This window comes from Filicampus tigris, chromosome 21 (assembly GCF_054856515.1).
Source record: "Filicampus tigris isolate MCC_2025a chromosome 21, RoL_Ftig_1.0, whole genome shotgun sequence".
NCBI classification, from domain to species: domain Eukaryota; kingdom Metazoa; phylum Chordata; class Actinopteri; order Syngnathiformes; family Syngnathidae; genus Filicampus; species Filicampus tigris.
The window spans coordinates 99,928-123,640 of NC_141237.1; the positions used below are offsets into that span (position 1 = coordinate 99,928).

The window sequence follows — 23,713 nt, forward strand, 5'->3', positions numbered from 1 at the left end:
AGGATTCCAGTTCTCAAACAATTTATTAACATTTCAGACTTTGACCAATTCAGTGCCTACACAGCAAGTGGAAAAAGCTCCAACTTTCGGGAAGAATTCCTATTCTTTTTGTTTCCAGTTACACGGTGTTATATCATGAACTTATTTCAGAGGGATGTGTGGAATGGTAAATAGTCTTTCACTTGTGTCGCGCTTTTCTACCGCTTCAAAGCGCTTCACACTGACTTTCCATTCACCTTCTGATGACGCAGCATCAGGAGCAACTGGAGGCTCAGTATCATGCTCAAACACACCGCGACACGGTCACAAGGGCCGGGGATCGAATCCCAACCTCTGGGTTGGAAGACGACCACTCTACCACTGAACCGTGCCCCCAGACCCAGACCCCCCCGCCCCCCCAAGAGAAAGAACTTGAGGTCATCTTGAGAGCTCGCGAGTGGTTGGGAGGGACTGGAGAATTTCAGCCAGCAAAGGGTGCAAGACTCTCCCGCCTGAGCCGTAGCATTGAAACGGATGACGGTGACGCCCCGTGCAATCAAGCGTAGCGAATGTCACGCGGACTTGAGAGCAGATCATGTCACAGCAGTCTGTCAGCGTCTGGTCCACTTGATTAAAGTCTCTGGCGATCGGTATAAGAAGATGAGTTTGGCGTAAAGCTCCTCCTCCAGTTCCAGCTCTCCCGTCTCTCGCACCTGAAACACAAAGAGCCGATCAGATGCTTGTCTCCGGCCGCTCGGCGTTCACGCTGACAGGAAGTGAGGTATCTGCTTGACAGCGTCCACCAAGTCCATTCACAGAAGTGCTTTTTGTTGGAAACGCGTGCAGCCGATCCTTCCGACTCGGACCACAGATATAGCCGGCCGGCTCACGTAGAGGAAAAGCTTTGTGCGTAGTAGTGAAGACTTAGACGGACTGTATCTGGGGCAGGGGTGCCCGACGCCAGAGAAACCACTAGATGGCAGTACTGTAAGGTGATACGATTATTTCTGACTGCTTTCAAGGACAAACAACTTCAACTACACTGAAGCATGGAATCCCAAAAAATGTGGTTGATCAAACAAGTTGATCTGGCTGTTTGCGGAGCGGCATGGCTCAGTGGCAGAGTGTTCGTTTCCCAACCTGAAGGTTGTGGATTCGATGCCTGGCCAGCCATTGTGACCATGTCAAAGTATCCTTGCGCAAGATACTGATCCCCAGTTGCTCCTGATGCTGCGTCATCAGTAGGTCAATGAGGTACAGGGTGAAGCGCTTTGAGTACCCAAGGTAGAAAAGCTCTATACAAGTGACAGCCCACTTACCATTTGCTGGTACAAGCTGAGCTCCCCACCAACTGGACTGCTCAAGTACTGCACACCTTTATTTGGTACTTGCTTGAAATAAAGTTTGAACAAAGTCGTTCAAACATATTGATGAAGATGTTTGAACGTATTGGTAAAGTCGTCGAACGTACGTACTGGTAAAATGTAGGCTCAATGCTAAAACCATTTTTTTCCCCGATTGTAGTTGTGTCGTTTGAAGGAGTCGGAATGCTGAGCACGCCTCGAGGTGCCCGCCCGCCTCACTTTCCCGACATTCATGGTCACATCGGCCGTATCTTTCGCCACCTCGTGGTCGTGGATCCTGGCAAGTGGAAACTACGCGGTGTTTCGGGGCGCTCTCACGCTAGGCAAATCCTAAGACCTCAAGAGTGCAAGTGCTCCAGTTAGCAGTCACAAGCACGTAAAGCAAGAAAATTAGGTCGTACCAGGAAGATGTCGGTGCACAGCTTGAGGATGCGGTCGACACAGGGAAGCTCCTCAAACATGATGGAGTGACTGATTCCACTGAAGAATTCCCGTACGAATTTCCCAATGACCAACACCACCGAGGCATACAGCCCCATAATGCTGCGGGACACAGGCAGAAAGTAAGAATGTACCGATGCTGTTGTCGTCAAGCCATCACTACGGCAACTCGTCCAAGTACCCGTATCCCGCCAGGAAGCCGAGACTCGGCGGGCTGACTTTATCGCTGAACACAAAGATCTGAAGCCCGGCCTCTCTTCTGTTGTCTGTAGAAGCTCTGCCTCCCAAATGCACGAGGCCGGAAGCCGGTTGGTCGACAATCCACCACTCCTGGATCTCTTGGCTCTCATTGGCTGTTCGCTCCAGGGACAACAAAATGTCCTTGTAGCGGCCGTCTGATTGAACGAGAAACAAAACAACAGTAAGCGCCGCTAAATTTGAAAGAAGAAGAGAAAACGGGAAGTGTCAGCCTCATTTGTGCTGAAGTAGAAAGACTTTTGAATGTCTCAAGCCTCTCCCTTCCTGCCTTTTAGGCATACAGAAAGCAACAACTTGAAGTTCCTTTTCCAATGTCCATCTTTGGGCATGATTACTGATGTACAGTATATTGTGAGATGATTTGTTTGGGGAAAAACGGGGATTTGTTAACTGTAAAAAGAGGGATCGGTGCACTTTTTGTACAATGTCTTTGTTTGATCCTGTCCTCTTTCAATATATTACCGGTACATATCTTTCAATGTGTTTGTATTATTTTCAAGAGTGTTAAGAGACCTTAAAAACTAAAGTGCCATAACAACATGCCTAGGGCGTCATTTTAATGGGGCATTTATGTATCGCGGATTTGGCTTATTGCAGGGGTGGTCTGGATCCTCACCCTGCGTTTACTGTACACATCTTTAGGCTTAAAAGAATGACAGAAGCACAAACACATTCTGATACACAATATAAAAAAGACAAATTAGCCGCTTTAAACACGTGTTCTGCTTTTGAAGCAGGTTTTATGTCTTTTTTTTTTTTTTCGACCGACTTCACAACATTTCAACGTGTCACGTTGCCCAAATTTGCTGTTGTACATACATGGCGAGGATCTGCCAGAAAGAGTCCCGAAGACAGAAAGCATGTCATTGTTTTGTTGGTTCTGCTGTCGTGATTGTCCAATGTCACCATAAGGCATTCGATGACAATACACTCCATAAACGATTTCTCAAAGGGATGTTCATTTATTTTTGAGATTTTAGGCTGCTTACAATCATAAAAAATCCTACTTATCGTGTTAACATTTTTAAGGGGTTTTGAAAGGTGGACTGAAGATATTTCAATGCCAATGAAGGCCGTCTTGTTAGATTGACGGATCGCGTGCCTTTCAAGGCTTTCCGCAGTGACCCTGATTCAAAACGGACAGAAACCGATGCCGCCCACTAGGTCACATTCACATGTACGCTGCATCAAAGTTCACGCTGCGGCGTTTGTCCCAAAGAAAAACGTTTCCCCCGTTACATAGACCAATCCACAGAGACGAGATGATGAAGATTAGAAACCTGCGTAGAGCTGCTCTATGGGTTTGGCGTTGGAGTCACTGGGAGCTCGTAAGAAAGATGGCAACACGCCGTCAATCACGCTGAAACAAACAAACATCCAGTTAGCTCGCAGCAAACGCCGGCCTGCTGCCGGCTGAGCGTTTGACGGCGGACTCAACCATTTGCGAGTAAGGGGACAAAAAGATGCTTCCCTGCCAAAAGGCCTCACTCACACAGGAAGTCTTCTGGTGCCATTCAGCAGCTGGATCAGTTCCAAGCGAGTCTGATCATTTAGGTAGGACACATGTTTACCTGACGCAAGCTCCGCCTTTGCCCCAAGACTTAAGTTCCTGGTTTGGGGGAGAAAAAGGGGGCAATGAGTTAGTTGCTGTCCAAGGGGCTTCATCATTCTTCGAGGAAGTAAATGTGACCTCTGAACTGTCCAGGACAAGGTCAGGGGAAAGTGGTCCAGGTTGAGCACCTGGCTCAAGTATCGCCTGCTTGGTGGACTGATGGTCCACAGAGAGTTACTGCTACCCTGCAGCTCCGCCACAGTCACATCCTCGTGACTGTATGCTTCCAGGAACTGCAAAGCGCTCTGGGGGGGAATAAAGCAATACAGCAATGCTAGAATGGCTGAAGCGGCGCTTGAACAAACAACAAGAACAATGTGAGTTCAGAGGAGGTTTTACCGGGGTGTAACTGTAGGAAGTAACGAAGGCCCGGAAGTCCCCCTCCTTCAGGTCTTTCAGCTGATTCTGCTGCGCGCTCATTGTGAAAATTGGCTGACAAGAACGAACACCGTCAACAGAGGACGGGCTTGGGTCCGGGCCTTTCGGTCGAAGCGCGCTTACCTGGAATCCTCCGAGAGTGATGGTCAGAGAGATGTCCAATGGCCGGTTGACAACACCGGCCACGGACTTGATCAGGGACATGAAGAGCAAAGGAAACCAGACGATGCAGATTAGCAGCAGGACGATCAAGCCTCCCATCCCGTACTTCACCACCCGCTTCTTCTTCTGGCCGCGAGGCTGAGGGTATCGCTGAAGACCAGAGCGCAAAAGGCTTTAGGGCTCCGGAGTCTCACGCTTTTGTTTTTGAACTGAATGTGTACCTTCTCTGACTCTCTCCAGCACTTTAGGACAAAGCAGTGGGCGTAGACGTCCTCAACGCAGATCCAGGATGACAGAGACAAGGTGGTGTCGGTCCACACCCAGTCCATCACCGCCCGCAGTTCAGTCAGGAAAGGAACCAGACGGAAGCTGCGGGTGGGAAACAAATGAATTCGGGCTCCGACAGTCAGTGAACAAATGCGCCACAAAGTGACCGACTGAGCTGGTGACTTACCCTTGGAACAGGAACAGGTTGAGGTAGTTGTAGCTCTTGGTCAGGAAGTTTCCCAGAACGCGCGTCGGATAACCTGAGCGAATCTGATAGGCCGACAACCCGAAGTAAATGCATTTGACGAAATACCACAACTGGGCCACCAAGTTGTGATTGAAGCGTCTGGACAGGCAGGTGGACAGACAGAGGGACAGACAGACAGACAGACAGACAGACGGCTTTTGCTGTCAAAACACTCTGTGCTGGATTTTCTCATTGGGCAAAAGGAAATGATGGAGATGGTTGTTCACCTCTCAGTAACAGTGGGCAGGATGAAGAACATCCAGAAGTGGATCCCCAGCACCAAAATCACCTGAAAGACCAACTTTCCCAATACAGTCTTCCTTAAATACAGAGCTCGGTCGATCACCATGGTACCTGCGGATGAGCAGGGGGATATGAGAGCACGAGACGGAAAGACCATTGGCCAATCATTCGGGCGGGAAGACGTACCAAACTGGATCAGAACCATGACCAAGAACGCTTCGGGAACTTGGTCCTCCGAAAGGGAGGAAGTGATGTCGGCGGCTGCGGAGTGTTTCTGAGAAGTGAGTACGGGGGGGAAAAAAAAAAAAAGGAAAGAAAAATACAGTTGAAGCTGAATCTTTGAAACTTGTGCTCATGAGATACAAAAGCCTACCCCAAAAGCCCAGAAGCCGAAGACGATGATGATGAAGTCGATTGTGTCTGCCAGGAACATGAGGACGTAGACGTCCGTCACTGCGCTGTACTCTGGTCGGACCAGGGCTCGGAAGAACCGACAGACCGGACTGTAAAGAGACTTGCACCTGAAAGAGGTTGGTAGCTAGCGTCACAACTCGGGCCATCGCAGTCCAACTGCTTCTAGCCTAGCTTAAGCGTACTTGCTAACGCAGTATCGCTTGGTCCGGATGGAGAGTTCCCCAAGTTTTTCCAGCAGCAGGTCCAACTTGCTCAGCTGTCCTATGGAACTCAAACTGCCTGAGCACAACAAAAATCAACCATGAAAAGAAGCAACGAGAGCAACATCAAAAGGTACACATTCTATCCATCCAGTTCATGGAGAACCATCACGTGGCGATCTGATTCTGTGTGGCCGCCGGGGCGCCAGAAGCAAAAGCCTTCTTTTGTCTGCTTTGTCTTGTCATGTTGATATTTGTTAAGGTGCAGGTTATTTCACCTGCGGGCGCACAAAGCTGGGCAGAGCTGGAGCGGGCCCGCCTCTCGCCACGCCAGTGCACTATGTCGGCGGGGGCGGAACCTTGACTGAATTCTGCCTGGTCATCATGGTGCCGTTTAGGCTCAGTGGAGATGCTCTGGTCCCAAAGGCCATGGCACTAGGTCAGGTGTCAAAGAAAATAAATCTGGGAGTCAGTGTTTCTGTTCTGTCGCAGCAGCAGCGGCATGGCATCCAGAGTGTCAGTGAGCGCGTTTACCTTCAGTATGGCTCTGTGGTAAAAGAGAGCAAGCAGTTGCAGCAGGTCGTAAAGAACGTAGCCTTCCTTCTTCTCCACCCCCAGAATGTTGGGCGGGTGGAAGGGTTTTGAGCGGTCTACCTCTAGTTTCTGGTTGAAGGGAAAGAACCCAAACTGGAAAAAATACTTGATCACGATGGTGACCTGAAGGAGACAGACCCCAGTGTTAGCCAGGTGACGGGCGCACAGGTGTAGAAGAGGAAGAGAAGACTTGATTGATTGACTGACTGACTGCTTGCAGCATCAAATGAGAATATCCATTTTCTAAAGACAACAGCCATGATCCCAATAGCTACAAAACAGTGTCAAGTCAAAGGAGCTGCGACAGTGAGTGAGGTGTGTTGCCCCTCTTCATCTTTGATTTTGGGGGTGGGGGGATCTACAAGTGGCGCCAACCTCAGTATAGATGATGGCTGTCATCCAGAAGGTCTTACTGGGTCGGGGTACGGACAGAGTTGCCCACAGAAACACCAGAACGGGAAGTACCAAGGTGAGGCAGCTGGCGGACGCCATGTGGTTCAAGACAATGACCAGGTAGCACACCGTCTCGGACCTGGTACAAGCAGGCGCGCATCAGTTCACGGTCAGTCGGAAATCGGACTAGGGAGGTCCCGCACGCTTCTTGCCTCAAGTCACGTTTCCCAACATTTGCCCGTGGAGACAACCTACCTGGCAGCGAGGATGTTGTAAAAGGCGTAGCACAGCTGAAGCAGCTGGGGCTGGTTGCCATAGAAATCATCCGACGCCTCCAGTTCGTCATTGTGGAAAGTCCTGCGGAAAAGAGAAGCCGATTCTAGCGCACCCTCGGGCCAGGTCGATGTGGATGCGCTCAGCCGGGCTCACCTGTTCTTCAGAAGCTCGCTGGCCGTCAGCTCCTGAGGGCGAGATGCCGACAGACACGAACCGGAGGTGCATCCAGACGGCAAGTCGGGCTTCTCCGGGAAGAGTCGCCTTCTTAAACCTGCCTCCGCCCCACGCACTCTCCCGTCGGGATCGTCTTGCTCACTTTCCCGTTCTTGGGTGTCGTCCGGACCCGGAGCGTGGCCATAGGGAGGGGGGGTCACCTGAGAGGAGGGTGAGGCAGCCCTGGAAAAGGCACGTTTGGCAACTTGTTGGCTTGTTGCTCCAGCACTGTTCAAACAACCCTCATGGCGCCACGGTTGCGCACAAAATACACCAAGAGCCCTTGGGGACACGTTTCACTTGGAACACATTGGCCTGTTCAGAGGCGCGGCCATCGGCACCGAGCGAGCTCGCCGGCCGGCGTCTTCCTCTCCGTAGCGGTCAGCCCAACATCTACAACAGGGATTCCCCACTGGCGTGCAGCCGGAAATGAGCCAATGACGATGGGCTGAAATTTCCAATCATCTTTGTCTATGCCAGCAATGTATAGCGACAGGCACACCGATGAAATGCTCTTCCAGGTACAATGTGCCTCAATCCACCTGTTTCCAATCACTCAAATCACTCATCCACTGGGCCAAGCAGAGTGAGTCAATTCCAAACTAAATTGATCATCACTACTTCACTCTGTACGTCGACCTTTGGAGACATTTTGCTTTGAGGGGGGGTGCCGTGAGATTTTTAAAAATGGGCCAAATAGTGCTAGTATGTTCTATGCGGGCCCACTAGTTGAAACAAGGCACTATGATTCAGATTGCGTTTGTGGAATATGAGAAATCCACCCGTTTTTTTAGCCATTTCAGGGGGCAGCCATTTTGTCACTTCTGTCGACTGAAAATGACACCACAGGGCTCAGGTAACGACCAATCACAGCTCGCCTGTCTTCTAAAGCTGAGCCATGATTGGCCATTGTCTAAGCCCTGAAAATGCCCGCCTCCTGAGATGGCTAAAAAGCGGGTGCATTTTGCTGCTTCACTCATATTCCACGCACACAATATTGATCAGAGTGACTTACTTCAACTAGTGGGTGGGCCTGCATAGAACATATTCTGGGAAAAAAAATCTTTGGCTTGACTTCCCCATTAAGGGTTGTGAAACATTAGTCTAAGAGACCTGAGATGAAATTCCTGTTGGTAGCTTGAGGGGAACTACCTGTGCTCTTCCTCATCCGAGGACAAAGACGAGGACGACGTGACTTTCTTCATCCTGGTCAGTTTGGCTCGCTGTGTTGGGCCGGTCATCGCCATGAAGCACTCTGGCCACTCTTCTTCTCTTCCAGGCCCCACAGAGGCATCAGGTTCCCTATCATCTCTCGAGGCAAAGGCGGGTCCGCTTCCCGCTGCCGGGCTCTCGTCTTGGTCCATATGTGCCATCTGGCCCTCTTCCTGGGGGACACCCGAGTCCATTCCCAATTCTGCCGAAGTCCGCATCATTTGTTCCTGGTAGTACACGTGGATGGCCTCCCTGGACGGCACTCGACCCTGAGGACACAAGCGAGAGACATGAGCAGGCGGTCCGGCGTCCCGGTCGCGGCCTTTGAGTCGTACCTGCTTGGCCTGCTGGGTCAGCATGCAGCGCTCCATGCGCAGGACGGCGGAGATGTCCACGTGTTCGTGACACAAACCGCACAGCCAAGCTGTCAGCGAGTCAAGCAGCGCCGCCAACAGAACCCAGCAGAAGCGAAGGATGTTGGAGGCCCGACGCAGGACCGTATCTTAAATGTGAAACGCCAGCACATCAAAATCTATATTCTAAACCTCCCGAGAGGTTTTGGGATCAGCCGAACTGTGCGACATTCACTGAGTAAGTGGTCCTACCCGGTCCGTCCTCCTTGTCCTTCTGTGCATCCTCCTCGTCCTCGGTCACTTCCGAAGCGCCGCACGCTGAACGCAGGATGGGTCACTCACGCTTCCATTCCACAACGTGTTCTGTTTCTTTTCTTCCGAGCAGTGAAAGTACCTGACGTCTCCTCTCCTCCGCTTGGCTCGCAAGACGCCGTCTTCCGCTTGGGCTTCTGCTTCTTGACTTTCTTCTGGCTGTGACGAGCTCGCAGGGCAGTTCTGGGGTCCGTTATCCAGGCGTGGTACACAAACTGCAGCACGCAAGTCGGACATGAAGAAAAGGCAGAAGAGAAGGAGGAAGTGGAGATGCGGCATAGTGGCAAACTCAGCCAAGGAGAGCATCGGCGTGAAGCAGAGGGAGACATAGAAAGATGAGCAGGAGAGGGACAAGAGTACGAAGGAGAGGAGGAGGAGGAGAGAGAAGAGAAATCAAAGAAGGCCATGAGGACAAGGACGAAGAAGAGCCACCTGAAAGGCCGATTTGTCAGGCCCCTCCGCCGCCGCCTCCTCCTCCTCCTTCTCCTCCTCCTTCAGGTCATCCTTTTTGCCATCTTCGTCTTCCTGGCTATCGCTCTCAAACAGGAAGTAGTCGCCGCTCCTCACCACTGCAGACACAAAGCGCCGGCTAGAGCAAAGGCGCAACGAGGACGTCAGGCTGGCTCATGTGACTCACTGGAGGCATGGTTGACCCACGGCCTCCACCAATCCCTTTGCGGTCGGCCCGCTGCCTTTCCCGGAGCTGAAGAACAAACAAATGACCCACACTTAGAGGGCTCCGTTCAGCAACACTAGCTTTTGGGGCTTTACACACCGTCGCTACGGGAGCGCTTTTGGGTCAAACTCAGCATTTTCTCTTTTCCTCTGCGGAACTTCTGCTGGCGACATTTAATCCTCTCCATCCTGAAAAGCAGACTCAGGTTCAAGTGGCACGCCGTGGCGCACGTTTATCCTTCCGGCGCATTTGCGAGTCACTATCGCAGCCCGTGGGGCCGGTTGGCATGGAAACCGGCCTCACGCTGAAGGCCGGGAATGGAAACAAGTCTTACTGTCTCTTCAGCAGGTCCATGGACATCTTCTCCACCTCCAGTCTCGCTCGCGCTGCTTTCACTGTGGACGCCTCGAAAAGCTCCGCTCCCCTACAAAACAGGTGAAGCGTGTGGCGTGAGGCGTGTGGCGTGGAGCTCGCGCAGGCGCACGCCCGTACTTTACCTGGAGGCCAGCAGTTGCGTGTTTTGCAGGTCCAACACCACGTAGAGGAAGTAGTGGCTCCTGAAGACCCTCCGTTGCAATAAGAGGAAGCAGAAGCAGACGCCGTCCCAGATGATTCCCGCCTCGTCGCTGGGCAGTTCGCATTGTTTACTGCTCTGCTGCGCCGCTGCCGAGAGCATGGCGCCGACGGGTGAGCCAAGGCGGCCGGCGGGGCGACCGACGGCGGGGCGACCGACGGCGGGGCGACCGACGACCGGACGGCGTACTCACGCTTGGCGTATCCTCGAATGGTGCAGGCCAGGCTGAAGAGCTGCACCAGCCAGCAGTGGTTGACAACCAGCGACTTGATGAAACCGCACGCCAGGATCTGCGGCCATTCAAAAAAGCCAGAGTCAGCGCTTTGGCGGAGCCGTCGCAGCGGTTGGAGGCCACTGGCTTGACCGCAGCTGGGAGTCCGTTTTCAAATTTGGGCCGTGACTCCCATTTGTCTGGATTTTGCCGATGAGCGCGACGGGGACGACTGACGATCAACGCAGACGGACGGACGAACGTACGGACAGGATGTTCTTCATGGTGATGACAAAGACGTTGTAGCCGATCAGACAGTCCCAATAAAGTAGGATGGAGCCAACTGGTTTCAGCAGAAGTTCTCCGCCCACCAGCAGGAAATAGAAGCACGCCACCAGGTAGCCCATGCAGAAAATGCTGATCCTGCAAAACAAGTCCAAACAAGCTGCAAGTGAACTGAACTGGACTGGACGATGCCATCGTCCAGCCGGAACTCGCTCTGTTTGGCGTTCTGTTCCGTCTTGGTGTCAGGCGGCCAGCTGGGACGAGTGGCGCAATGTGGCGCGACCGGGCGCAGGAGGCGACGTGTCGCGGTCTAAAGCGCCGCGCCGACGGCGGAGGACACCGGATGATGGCTTTCCCCGTTGCGGCCGGTTGCCAGACCACACCCTGTCCTGCTCCTGGCTTCTGAGCGACTACTTGCTGGATGTTTTCCCGGTACGTTCCTTGAGTCTACAACTCCACGTTTCCTGGCAACCCTCCTCGCTGCGCTCCTTCCTCACGTTTAGCAACTATTTTTTCTGCCGGTCCTCTCTTAGCAGTTGTCTTTCTTAGTGATTTTGCCTATTCGTCTGTAGCACTTGGTGTATTTTAACTCCAGCTTTGTTGCGCTTTGCGTCTGCAATAGTGTCACTAAAGGAGCCCTTTCATTCACTCACCTGGTGGTTCCGGTGATGAAGGTGATGGTGAGGACGAACCAGAACATGTAGCTAAAAATGAGGACCTTCATCATATCCAGGTAGGACCTAGGCACAGAGGCCAGCAGATCAGACCCCCAAAGAGCCGAGGACAGACGGGAAGTGTCTGCCGCTCACCTGCACAGCCTGAAGTCGGGGACGGCGCAGAGACGGAGCCTGCTGACCGGATCGCAGACGTCTTGCCCTTCCACGTCCGGCTCGCCGTTGTCGCCCGCCAGCGCCCGCACAACGGCGTCACGCTCGTCCTCGAACACCCCAAGCTGCAGCGAGGCGCCCAGCAGGAGCAGGAAGTCGTCTGGACCGCGCACACAACGTTCTTTCCTGTTCACGCTTGCTTCGAGGAGGAGAAGGACGAGCTTTCTTACAGAGAAGGAAGAGGGGGTTCGGGGGCGTCAGGTGATCGGGCAGGAAAAGCCATTTCACCACGTTGGAGTCCACGTTGGAAGTCGGCGGCCGCCATGGGTAATCTGAGATGGAAGAGAGCGCATACGGTCAGTCAGCACTTTGAGAGGTTGTGCTCATTTTTTAAAGGACAACGCCTGTCCGTTTTCGATCGTGACGAGGCCTGGCGCCGACCGAGTTGGGCGAGCCGACTGGACAAGCGGGAACAAATGAGCGCTACCATCACAGCTGTGAGCCAGACGCGATAGCCGGGCGATATTGCATTCCTGATGATTGTCAGCTTTATTCCATGACGCAAGAGCCCGGTAGCATCGAGGCGCCGGCGGTGACCTTTTACCTTTGCAGGCAGCAGGCGGGGATCCAATACACAACAGATACTGCAGGCACAAGAGCGCTGACAGGAAGTAGCAGTACTTTGGCCACAGCGCAGCGATTCGTTTCCTGCTGCGCTTCGACAGGACGGCGATGAGCCCGAAGGCGTGGCCGACGGCAAACAGATCCATCCGCTGGCCAATCAGGTTGACTGCCAAAAGGAAGCAGGTCTGCCGCGCGGAACAAGCGTGAGCGCGTGTTTCGCCGCGCTCTGACTTGCGCGTGCCGGCCAACAGTCGCTCACCTCCAGGCCAAACTTGTAAAAGAAGTAATTGAGAAAGTATTTGGCGCAGCTCAGCGCGCTTTGATCCAGCTGTTCCCTGCCGATGTCATGGAACAATGTTCTGCTTGGAGGCGGGACTTGGTTGCAGCGCAGACGGTAGAGTTCCTGGTGTCTATAGACGGTCACCTCGAAGGCTAAGAGCGCCAGCATCATCAGGTTGTACTGTGAAGACAAGTTTGCGTGAGGCGCGCCAGCGGCCCCAAAGACACACGGCCCGCGTCCACCGCTCTCACCCTCAAGTAGTCCAGCAGTTTTCCCTCATGTTTGCGAAGCCCCACCCACTGGGCGGGGTCAATCGGAGCAGCGTACAAGACTGAGGTAGACATGTTGCTAGTGGCATTACCTGGCTAAAGACAGACGGACGGACAGTGCAGTACCTTTCTTTAAAAATAATGTGGAAATCATTTCGGACAAAAACTGTTTGACCTCCTAACCGTGTCGGTGCGTGGACTGTCACCTCCTATGCTTATTCGTATTTAAATAAAAAAAAAAAAAAAGCCCGAGAATTCTGGAGCCCATTATCCCTCAGACTTTGACATAGGACTGCAAGATTAGACGGCAAAACTGGACTTTGATTTGTGACAAGTAGAAACCTTACTTGCGGAATGGCCAAATGAGGCCAAGGGAACTGTTGAAAAAAAACAAAAAACAACAACAATTTGTCAACATCCAACATTTGTGATGCTGAAAAGACTCAGCTAGTTTTTCGACAAACAACTGAAAAAAATGGATACTGGGAAATGTGAGCTATTTTTCTTGCGGTCACAAGTCTCACTTTCGTTTTGTTTTCTCTTTCAAATTTTAGGCACCAGAAGATTTGGAAAATGTTCCTTTCTGTTTGGAGTTACAGCTAGTGTTTGGGAGTTACGCCAAAACATTTTTCAGCAGTAAAATTGTCGAAAATATTCTTGAGAGCAAAAGCCTTGGGAGGATTTTTCAGCATGAAAAAAGTGAAGCGCAAAGACTCGGACTCAAGCCGGCCCCTCGCCGTCCGATTTTGAGTCACGTCAACCGACGCGGCCGGCGACACGGACGGACGGACGGACGAGTTACCATGGTGCAGTTGGACGTGTTGGGTTGGACGATGTTGAGCTGGTACAACATCTTGCAAATGGTCACCACGCATGTCCACACGGTGCAGACTCCAGCCAAAAGGGGGCGCCAGGCCCTGCAGGGCAGAGCCACCCCCACACAGGCCACAAACAGCAGGTTGAACACACACACCTGCAGAGAAGACAGCCTGAGACACACGGCCGGACGGCAGGACGACAAACGGCGGCGCACTCGGCCGACCTCCTTCACCGACATCCACATCATGTAGCAGGAGACGATTTTCACAATGTGAAGTTCCAGGAGCCACCAGAGGAGGCGCTGCAGGCTCTGCAGAGACAGCAGGAGGCGCAGGAACAAAACCGAGAGACGGTCCACCACCAATCTCCACGACGCCAAAGCTGCGGACGTACAGTCAGTCCACTTTTTGTTTCCGCCGAGCTGGGAGGAGGCCGTCCTACCTGACGTGTGCTCCGACAGGCTCTCCTCCGCAAATGTGCCGGGGGAGCCCCTTCCCTCCTCCTCCTCCTCCTCCTCCTCCTCCTCTTCTCCTCGTTGTCTCCACTTTTCCTCGGGCTGCTCCTCTTTTTCCCAAGCCGCTCCTCCTTCATCCTCCTCTGCAAAGCGCTGAGAAGCTCCTCCCACCGACATGTCCACAAGGCTGCCCTCAGAGTGGACCAACCTGAAGACGGGCGGCGGCACACAAGTGACATGTCACAAGCCACATGCGGCACACGGCGTGTTCAATCCAAAGGGACCACATGCAAAAGCACCGACGTGAATTTGCCACAGGCGGCAATTCACGTGCGGGGCGGGGGCTGTCTGAAAAGGTTGAGGCGTCCATGCATGGTCAGACCTGTGATTTTTTTTCAACCTTTTGGAAGCATTCCTGGCAAATGTGAAGATTGGAACACGCTTCTTCTATTTTCCCCTATCTATTTTCTATCTTTCCCCCCCACATGAAAACAGCCGTGGCTGGTGGCCATTTTGCCGGTGATGACGATGTCATAGCTGCCGTTGAGGGCTCCCTCGAGTCCCAAACAAAAGAGATCTTCGACACCGGGACAAAAGCGCTTCAGCGCCGTCGGAGCAGGTGTTCGGCCCTTGAGGGGCACGATGGTGAAAAAGAAATGATGGCAAATGCCTTCTCCCTTGGAGCTTTTCTGATGCTTCAGACTTTTGGCACAGCCATCGTAAGAGTTGGCATCAGGGTGCGATGTCAACAAAGCCATCGGATTGCTCTTCTTTAGTCACGGCGCTCCGCTTTGGACACGCAGTCGTCACAAAGCGGCGTCTGGCCTCCGATTGGCTGTTTGCATTCTACCTTGCGATGGTGCTGTTGTGCGTGTCCACCACAGTTTGGAGGTCTGTCAGCTGAAGGAAGGGCTCGTGGAAGTAGTGCAGGTGAACAATACACACCTGCAAAATGAAATCCAGCATCAGCATTGGCATTTAGACCGGGGGTCTTCCATCCCGTCCCTGGGAAACGCCGTCCGTCCCGCCTGTTTTCCGTCGCTCCCTGCTGCCCCGCAACTGATTCAAACCATCAGATAATCAGCAAGATCTGCGCAAGCCGGAGAAACGACCGTGATCATTTGAATCGGGCGCGTTGCGGCAGGGGAGGGACGGCAAACAGGCAGGGCGGCGGCAATTGAAGACCCCCGGTTTGGACGGTGTCTAGTGTCATTTGTCAATCCGCACCAGCAGAAAAGCGGTGGGGATGAAGATCCTCGTGAAGAGGACCGGGACCGAGAACTTCTCCAAACCCAGATCCTCTAACCTGGAGGCACAAAAGACAGCGGAACTTACAAAGGTGTCCTCGGGTTGGATCCGAGCGGCGGCAGGCCGGCCGGCACAAACCTGTGAGTGCTGAGTCCAGTGTAGTAGGTCCAGGTGTGGAGGGAGGAGGGGAACTGGAAGGTGTAGACCAGAAAGAGGACCAACATGGAGTAGACCACCACAGCTACCCAGAAGCCTCGCAGCCAGGCTCGCCACTTTTCGTAGTTCAACTGCAGAAAGAGAAGGCGGCGGCTGCCAATGGCAAAGTCCTTTTCCCATTTTGGGCGTCACGTCACGGCAAGTGGCCGCTACCTGGTAGAGGGCCACGCAGCACAGGAACATCACCATGTAGATGACCTTGTACAGGACCATTTTGCCTTCAAAACTGACGAAAAAGAACATGGTGCCGCACACGTAGATCCAATATTTGACGAACATCCTGGTAAGCACCGCAAGCAGAGCATCCATCTGGACTCCTCCTTTCATCAGAAGAACCTTCTCGTAGGAAATCTCTTCCATCTTCTCCTCGTCTGCAAACCGAGACCCGGGACGACCGCCCATCAGAAAGGAGGACGTAGCGGCGGCCGCCGGCGCCTTACCTTGGATGTGGATGGTGACGGAGGACAGCCGGGAGTTTGGCCGTCGTCCGTCTTTTTGTCCGTCTGCCTTCTCCGTACGAGCCTGCCGCAGCAGCAGCCAGAAGGTGAGCAGGCACACCAGCTGCAAAAAGCGCCGCAAACGTCAGCGACGGCAAAATCCAGCGCTCACATGACACGGAATTGCGCCGGCCGCGGCGCCGAGTACCGCAAGAACCCAAAGTGCTCAAAGATCCGAAGGCCGCACTTCCCGCTCGGTGAACATCGTGAGCTTGATGTCCAAAATGTCCAGTCTCGCTTCACGATCTACGTTGACGCTGGCCAGGACAATGCAATGCATAACCGTGAGCTGGCGGAAGGCGCACGGGCGCATGCCGCGCGCCCTTGATGTTGACGCAGTCGCAGGTGAGCCAAAGTCGAGCACAGCCGAGGTCGCCGATCCATCCCGCGGGAGACATTCGCACACCTCGTGGCACTTTGTAGTCTTCGGTCAACCTTCCGCGCACATGGCACAACGTGGGAAGAGCCGGAGAAAGCCCGAACGTAGACTTAACTTTTTTTTTGACTTTGAACCTTCTTATTTTGCACGTCTGCTGATTTTGTATTTTTGATGCATCCAAGTAGCTTGTTTGCCGTTTTGTTATTTTGAAATGCAATTGCTTTTCGGAGCACAGACCCGCCTCGCTTGCATGCTTCGCCGCATTTCGGTCCTCAACGCTGCCACAATGTAACTGATCCTGTCAACGAGCTCTCGCGATCGGGAAACGGATCAATGTCAACATGCAGCACTTTATGTCTCGAAATCCCCTGTGCCCATGTTTGCGTTTTCAAATGACCACTTCTACAAACATTCCTCGAAAATCCCAATGTCCCATCAGCCGTGAGATGGATTCTTTTCTTCTTACTTTTTCCACGCGGCCCTCGGGGACTACTTGGCGGCACGGCAATGTCTCGGAGTCGCGGGGCGCTCGCGGTCGTACCTTTGAGGAGAGCTCCCGGCAGGGATCGTCCTTTTGGGGAAAGAGTCCCGGCACCTGGCGGATGGCGGCGAAGCTGAAGACGTACTGCAGGACCAGCAGCAGGTTGGCGTAGGCCACCAGCCACGGCGAGGACGCCAGCGTGTAGCGCCGCCGCTGGCGCATCATCCACAGCGCGCACGACCACAGCAGCAGCACGCAGGTCAGCCACGACACGTAGGTGATGGACCAGGCCATCATGGCCACCAGCGCGCCGATGTAGCTCTGCTTCAGGAGGAAGCCCAAGGCCGCCGAAGCCACGCCGGCTCCTCCCGCCGCCTGCGCGTCCCGCCCGCCCCATCCGGCCGCGCGGCCTTCCGACGTCTCCGAGGTGTCTGCCGTACGGACGGAAGGAGATTTGGATGAGGCGGCGGCTCGCCGGATTGGTGGTCAGGCGACTCGTCGCGGCTCTCCCTTTCAACGTTGCGCATGGCAACACTTTGACGCGCGCTCAATGCCGGCAGCGTTGGCATTGTTCATTGCATCATGGAAGCAACATGAGGCCTCCCTCTTTGCACTCGCTCATTCACTGGAACTGGAGAAGTGAGGACAAAACGCAGGGCGCTCGGCGCGAGATTCAAAAGCAGAAGTGTGAGGCAGAAGCGTGAGGCACGTTTTTTTCACGATAGTTCATGTTTCGCTTTGCCTTTTTGAAATCCGGTTTATCTTTGGAGCGAGTTTACATTTTCAATCATGCCGTGTTTCACTTTGGGTTTTTTTCTTCTTTTCTCTGGTGCATTTGTGGAGTGCCAGATGCAAAAGGTGACTAATTCTTGATTTCCTAGTCAAGTAAAGTCCAATCCTCACACAAGTGTTTGGCCTTCTCTCGGGATGGACGGCGAAACCAAACCGAATACAGGACTTCATACGAATTGACCAAGACCAAAACAAAGGCAGGACCGTTTCACTCTTCTTCTACTTACTTTTAGTACGTTTCGTAAACGCAACATGTACTTTTGGTTAGTTTCCATTTTTTTCCCAAAGCAGTCCCCTCATTTTTCAATTGTAGTCGTGGTGATTTTGCCGATGTTTGTTCATCACAATAAACCGGGCTACCCTATGCGACTAAATTGCGGTTGTTGACAACAAAGGCAAATGCGTTCCTTGCTTGGCGGGTGGGAGCCGCCGTGTGCCTTCTTCTTTTGTGTCCCGAAGGGTTGTTTGGTCTGGCACGCAAGACGCAATAGCAAGGCCGGCCCAAGTGAATCTCCTCGGCACCCGCTTCATTTGAATGCGCTTGAAGAAGAACCTGTGTTCACCTGATTGGCTGAAGGAGTGGTGAGGCGTGTCCAACTCCAGCGCTGTGCTCTGCGTGGGCGGGGCCAGAGACTCGGAAGGGCTTTCCAGGCCGGAAGAATCCTGAAAGTGGCGCAGACGCCGTGTTAGCCAGGTTTCGTCCGATCAGACTCCGGCATCAAAGTGCCGATAAGAATGCCACGAATGTTCCCGTCCCACAACGTACATCTCCGTAGCTGCGCCTGTCACGAGCGGCTGTCCACAGCTGTCGTCGCTTCTCTGCCGCGATGCCACTCGGGAGCTCATCGCCGGTGGCGCTGACGTCCAGAGACTCCATTTGGTCTACGGGCGGAGCCCCTCCGTCACGCAGCAGCTGAAGAACAGCAGCGACTCTGACAATCACGTGATGCCTTTCGGCCGATAACGGCTGAGCGTCCCTGTCTGCCTTTCCTGACATGGCCCCCGATGGACTTTGCCCCTTTTCCCATCTGACTTGTCAAGGCCTCGCTTCCTTTCCTCCTCTCCCGACGTGTGCTCGGAGTTTGCGCACGCTCACCCGGTTCCTCCGCAGGCCGGCGACGACGTGGTAGAGCGTCAGGAGCGTCAGGGGGCTGACAAAGTGAAACCAGCCGAGCCGCGGGTTGACGCGCATCCTCCAGGGGGCGGCGCAGTCCACCGACACCAGCGGCGCCAGGCCCAAAAAGCTGCGGCGGCCAAGCAGCCATCCGTCAGTCATCGGCGGCACGCGAGCGGCCGGCGCTTTGCGGTTGGCGCTTGAAGGCGACAAGCTCGACTCAAAGGGATGCGACGCGAAGGTCCCCGACTAAGCTGCAGCGGGCATGGCGCTACGCGGGCGGGGGTTGGGTCCATAGTCCCGTCAGAAATCGGCGGAGCTGCCGTTAAGCCCCTCCAGCCGGCATTTTATTTGATATTGTTAGATATATTTCCGACTGATTTTGTCAACCCGGCTACGTATCGGTCGAGCCCCCTTTAGCATGAAGCTAGCGGACATTCATTAAGGAAAGGCTTTGTTTGAACATTTCAATTGACTAAGTGCAATTCTCTTTTGTTTTGCATGTCAGCTTGACAGTCAACTTGAGCTTAATGAGTCCCTGCAACCCAATTTCTGGGACCAAAGCGCAAAGCAAGTGTCTTTCAACAAGCGTACATGTGTTTGGGCATCGAGCGGTTGACAAAAACAGACACGGCCTGCCCCGCGGCCGTCCCGGTGCGCGTCGGTGGACGTTCGCCGTCTTTGCAACCCATTTCCTTGCGTGCGTGCGTGCGTGCGTTACCTGGCGGCGGTGTGGTCGGGAGGCCACGCCTCCTGCAGCGACGGCAGCTGGTAGCCGTAGAGCAGCAGGAAGTGGGCGGCGGAATACAAGAGCGACATGAGCGAGAGAGCGCTGACGAGCGGCGGGGGGAGCCGGCCGCTCCAAGCCCACCAGGTGCACAGCAGCTGGAAAGACAGCAGGTAGGGCAGCGAGGACAGCGACGGCAACACCACACCTGCCGGGGACGCACAAGCCGGCGCCGCTCAGCGTCACAATCCCCACGGCGGGACGAGGGAGGCGGCGAGGCGAGGGAGGCGGCGAGGCGAGGGAGGCGGCGAGGCCTTACCTGTGAGGCCAAGCAAAAGCGCGAGCAGCACCTTCCCTCCGGCGCTCGTCACCTTTGCCAGCATCTTCCTGCTCTTGCCGACCGCGTGCTCCAGTTCGGCTGCGATTCTGCTCCTGGCCGTCGCCCGCTCGTCCTCGTCCTCGCCCTCGCCCGAGACCTGCGGTTCCTGAGGACGGCGAGCACAAACGGGCCTCCTGGGTCCACGCTCGGAAGTCACCTCAGCCGGAGGCCAGAAAGGGCTTCTCGTGAGCGACCGACGCCGCGTGCGCTCTCACGAAAACCCACTCCGACGGGCAGACCGCACGCATCGAAAGCCGCTCATCGGCGTGGACGTGTGCGCGAGCGCGTCTGTCGCGTAACGAGGTTACGATTCCAAACGGCTTACAGAGTTACACAATAATGCACAGCAAATCTCATTAAGAAAGCAGAGGAGACGACTTACAAGGTTACGCCTGGATCATTTACTGTGTGCGTGCGTGCGTGCGTGCGTGCGTGCGTGCGTTGCGACCTGCGCGCGTGCTTGGGGCCCCAATCTCAGGCTCAGTCTCCACGTCAGCAGGCCGAGCAGGAGCACGCCGACGTCGGGAAGGAGGTGTCGCGCCGCCGACGCCGCGTCGCTTCCTGTCAGACTGCTCGGCAGTCAACACAAAGGCGGCGCAAGTCAACACTTGCCAGCTCAGCCGGCGCGGCCGCCGAATCGCCGGTCGGCGCTTTCACCTCACGAAGCCCAGCTGACTCAGCGCCTTCTGCCAGGACGTGCCTGCGCGCGCACACAGAGGGACAGACGGGCGCGCGCGTGAGACAGCAGAGCGGACCAGCGGACAGACGGCCGCGGCGTCTTACAGTTGTAGTCGGGGGCGAGGGCGGCCGTGGTGATCTGGAAGAAAGTCTGCAGCAGCAGGAAGACGAAACTGGCCACGCAAACTGCCGTCACGCAGCGATTGCTGTTGCCTAGGAGACCCATGACAGCAACTTTGACATTCGACCCTTGGCTCAGTCGGCGTCCGCGCATCGGCAGGAGCTCGACGATACATCCGCAGCTCATCTTTGATCCAATTCATCGGCGGCCATTTTCAGCACCGATCAATCGCTTGGAGACCTTGAAATTGGCCACGTCCCCCAAATTTCAGCCGTCGTCCCCGGAGCGAATCTCCGGCCGGTTCCGTGGAAGCCGACCCATTGGGCGTGGCTTTAGAAAGCGGCGTGAGCGGGCCACGCGTTTGCCCCCCCAGTGTTCAACCCAACTCAGTCGTCGTCATGGTGGTCATCTTCAAACTGACCATGCGGAAAACCGCATGGTCAGTTTGAAGAAATGTCCCGGTTCCCAATGAAAGAAAGGAAAGTCCTTTTTCTTTCTTTTTGAATCCAATTCATCAATTGATTGAGAAGGTCGTCTCGAGATTGATCAATTTTCTCAAATGATGGTTAGTCGCAGTCTTAGTTGAGTTGTCCTCCTTTTTGTCAGGTGGCCTGCCATGAGACTTTTCTGATGGCGTCCGGCTGCCTCAGAGTTGGGAAAGTCTCGCTCGGGCCGCACCTCCTTGTGACGTCGTCGCCAGCTACAATCGGCGAGACGGCGACTCGATTCTTTCCTCAGACTGAATCACCCGACATGACGCGACACGCAACTGGTGTGTGTCTCGTACTGAGTGTCTATTGTTTTGCTTTCCCCAGGAAGGAATAACCTGACACACGCCACAATGTGTGCATGTGTGTGTCTCATCTTTTTGTTTCCTCGGGAAGGAATCGCCTGACAGCCACCCGTAAGGCGTGTGCGATATTTGATGTATTTAGCAACTTTGCGCAAACTCCACCTTTGCTCTTTGTGTGGATAAAGAGATGCCACATTCCTTCATATTGATCAGCAGAGACGCCTTCCACTATGATTGCGATGATTGCTACGGTCAGTGTTACGATTACGATGCGTGTAGGCCTCTGCGTCTTGTCCAGGCGTTCCTCGTTGTCTCCTCAACTTGTCTGGATTTAGTTCCCCGCTGTCTTTGGGTCCTTGTCGGTTGGTTGTGGTTTGCCAAGGCCGCGTGTTTGCGTACTTTCATTTGTTTTCATTTTGGCCTCCCGCGTTTGGCTGCTCCTCCTTGCCGCTCGTGACCAAAAGCGTTTGCAGACGACTCGGGTCTTTAAAAGGGGACAAACACTTTTGCGTGACACTGGCAGCCAAACAGGATTGCGACGAGGGATCACGCCGGTCCCTCGACGGATGCACGGACACCACAAGCGTGAGCGGGCCAAAGTTGAACGCAGGCCAGGCGGCGAGCGGAGCAGCCAACAACTTTCAGCGTGGCCTGCACGACTCAACAGCTACACCGTCAATGACCGTTTTCATAACGCAATAAAAATTCATTGTTCAATTCATTCCATTCCTTGGCATGCCTTTAGTCATAAACCGGCGCCTTAGAGTATCAAACAAAAGCATCATGAAATGCCGCTTTTTTTCCCAGTTCGATGACAACCAATTGTTCAATGGAGGAAAAAATGGCGAGGCGAATGCACGAACGCTTGCGGGAGCCTCGCTACTCGGGCTGCGGCTCGGTGCGATGAAAGACGGGAGCGGGCCCTGTGACTCCGCCCCCGGGGGGTGTGACGTGAGGGCGGCGGTACCTGTGGAGGTGGCGCTGGGTTGGGGCAGCAGGGGCAGCAGGAGCAGCAGGAGGACGTAAACCAGCGAGAAGCCGTTAAAACGCAGCAAAGCGCCTGTCAACACGTCAACATGTCAGCACGCGCGTGACGTCAAACAGCTTCATTTGTTTGCAAAGGACACACAGGAAGTGGCCTGAAACCTGCATGGAGAAAGTTTGCACAAGAAAACACCAAGGGAGACAGCGCGGCCTTGTTTTCTAGCGCCTCCCCCCCACAGACACACGCGCACACATTGGTCCCACTTTTCCCGGTAACAACATCTGGCTGTGTGCGTGCGTGCGTGCGTGCGTGCGCGTGTTGACACACTGCTCACCACAGGCGCACGCACGCACGCACGCACGCACGCACGCACCCATCCAGCCACCCACCTCCCCCTCGGTCTGGAATGTGAGGCGCTAGAAGCAGCCACAGAAAGTTTGGGACTATCCGACACTTTGCTAACGCCCAGCATCAGCTCACACGCGCGCACGCGCGCACGCACGCACGCACGCGTCATGATGTTAACACACATCAGCTGCTTTGCTGAACTATTGTTCAGTTCAAGTTAAGATGGTGCTTGGGCCCCCAAAATAAAAGACGTGGGCCCTTGGCCTTCACTTTGCACCCGTTGTTCCTTGAACGGTTGTTGTTGTTCGCTTGAGAAGAGCATTTCCCTTCCACAATGTCTGCAATCAAGCACACGTGCGTGCGTGCCTGCGTGCGACCTTACAATGCTCAAAGCAAATCCAATGTGGACTATGTTTCATTCTGAATTATTAATGTTGTCGCAAATGTCAGGTGAAGGGCAACAAGATGACGAGTTTGTCATGATAATGTCAATCAATACTAAGTGCACAAACGGACTAACATGCAGTTGACGATAGCATCATAGTCATGATATGAAAAATAAAAATAAGCACGTTAAAAGGAAGAAGGCCAACCTGCAGTGAGGCTGAGCGGCAGCAGCAGCCGGAAGGTGAACCCCGCCAGCAGCACTTCGGAGGTGGTCGGCGGCATGCTTCCGTCGCCTGCCGCCCTTCTGCTCTCTGGTCCTGGGCGCGCTTCTGCGGCGGACTGTCAGAGGTGTGACCGCCGAAACGGGACCCGGACCGCCGCCGCCGCCGCCGCCGACATCGCGCACGCACACACACGCGCGCGCGCACACACACACGCGCACCAAGTCGTCGAGCCAACGTGGGAGCCGCTCCGCGCTCAAACTACACAAAAGAGCAAGAGACGCAAAAAAGAAGAAGCAGAAGGTTGTCTTCAGTCTTCACTTCCACACGAAATCTTCTCCGAAGTCTTTTGGGGCCCAAAACAACAACAACTGGGGGCTCGCAGATGTTTTCAGACTTTTTTTCCCCTT

At 54.3% G+C, this 23,713-nt stretch overlaps 1 protein-coding gene across 1 annotated transcript; it reads right to left on the reverse strand.

The window, feature by feature from the left end:
• Positions 1 to 4: 4 nt before the first annotated feature.
• Positions 5 to 23,690, reverse strand: LOC147126996 (piezo-type mechanosensitive ion channel component 2-like). The gene is made up of 55 exons (XM_086020940.1): positions 23,289 to 23,690; positions 22,330 to 22,422; positions 20,554 to 20,661; positions 20,428 to 20,470; positions 20,219 to 20,339; positions 19,711 to 19,867; positions 19,386 to 19,599; positions 18,647 to 18,794; positions 18,317 to 18,463; positions 18,114 to 18,213; positions 16,819 to 17,189; positions 15,842 to 15,962; positions 15,555 to 15,772; positions 15,324 to 15,472; positions 15,165 to 15,243; positions 14,788 to 14,882; positions 13,925 to 14,145; positions 13,707 to 13,864; positions 13,467 to 13,637; positions 12,647 to 12,760; positions 12,375 to 12,575; positions 12,096 to 12,300; positions 11,722 to 11,823; positions 11,474 to 11,651; positions 11,318 to 11,404; positions 10,646 to 10,802; positions 10,362 to 10,458; positions 10,092 to 10,257; positions 9,929 to 10,018; positions 9,694 to 9,782; positions 9,556 to 9,621; positions 9,351 to 9,487; positions 9,001 to 9,133; positions 8,859 to 8,924; positions 8,589 to 8,755; positions 8,194 to 8,522; positions 6,982 to 7,224; positions 6,808 to 6,909; positions 6,535 to 6,691; positions 6,100 to 6,282; positions 5,844 to 6,000; positions 5,548 to 5,644; positions 5,325 to 5,472; positions 5,138 to 5,225; positions 4,936 to 5,062; positions 4,649 to 4,807; positions 4,416 to 4,563; positions 4,156 to 4,344; positions 3,994 to 4,086; positions 3,733 to 3,899; positions 3,535 to 3,651; positions 3,323 to 3,402; positions 1,966 to 2,179; positions 1,745 to 1,886; positions 5 to 692 (listed from the first exon to the last, which is right to left on the reverse strand). Exons 1-55 carry the CDS (start codon positions 23,362 to 23,364, stop codon positions 591 to 593), a joined length of 7,887 nt encoding a protein of 2,628 aa, XP_085877066.1. The 5' UTR covers positions 23,365 to 23,690; the 3' UTR covers positions 5 to 590.
• Between the last annotated feature and the right edge of the window lie 23 nt (positions 23,691 to 23,713).

Bases quoted from the DNA above. Each gene is read 5' to 3' on its own strand.
- LOC147126996 (XM_086020940.1), bottom strand. From the start codon at position 23,364: ATGCCGCCGACCACCTCCGAAGTGCTGCTGGCGGGGTTCACCTTCCGG. The intron at 11,824-12,095 runs GTAAAAGGTCAC...CTTCCATCTCAG, and splicing joins CCCGCCTGCTGCCTGCAAAG to ATTACCCATGGCGGCCGCCG. The intron at 4,564-4,648 runs GTAAGTCACCAG...TCCCACCCGCAG, and splicing joins AACCTGTTCCTGTTCCAAGG to CTTCCGTCTGGTTCCTTTCC.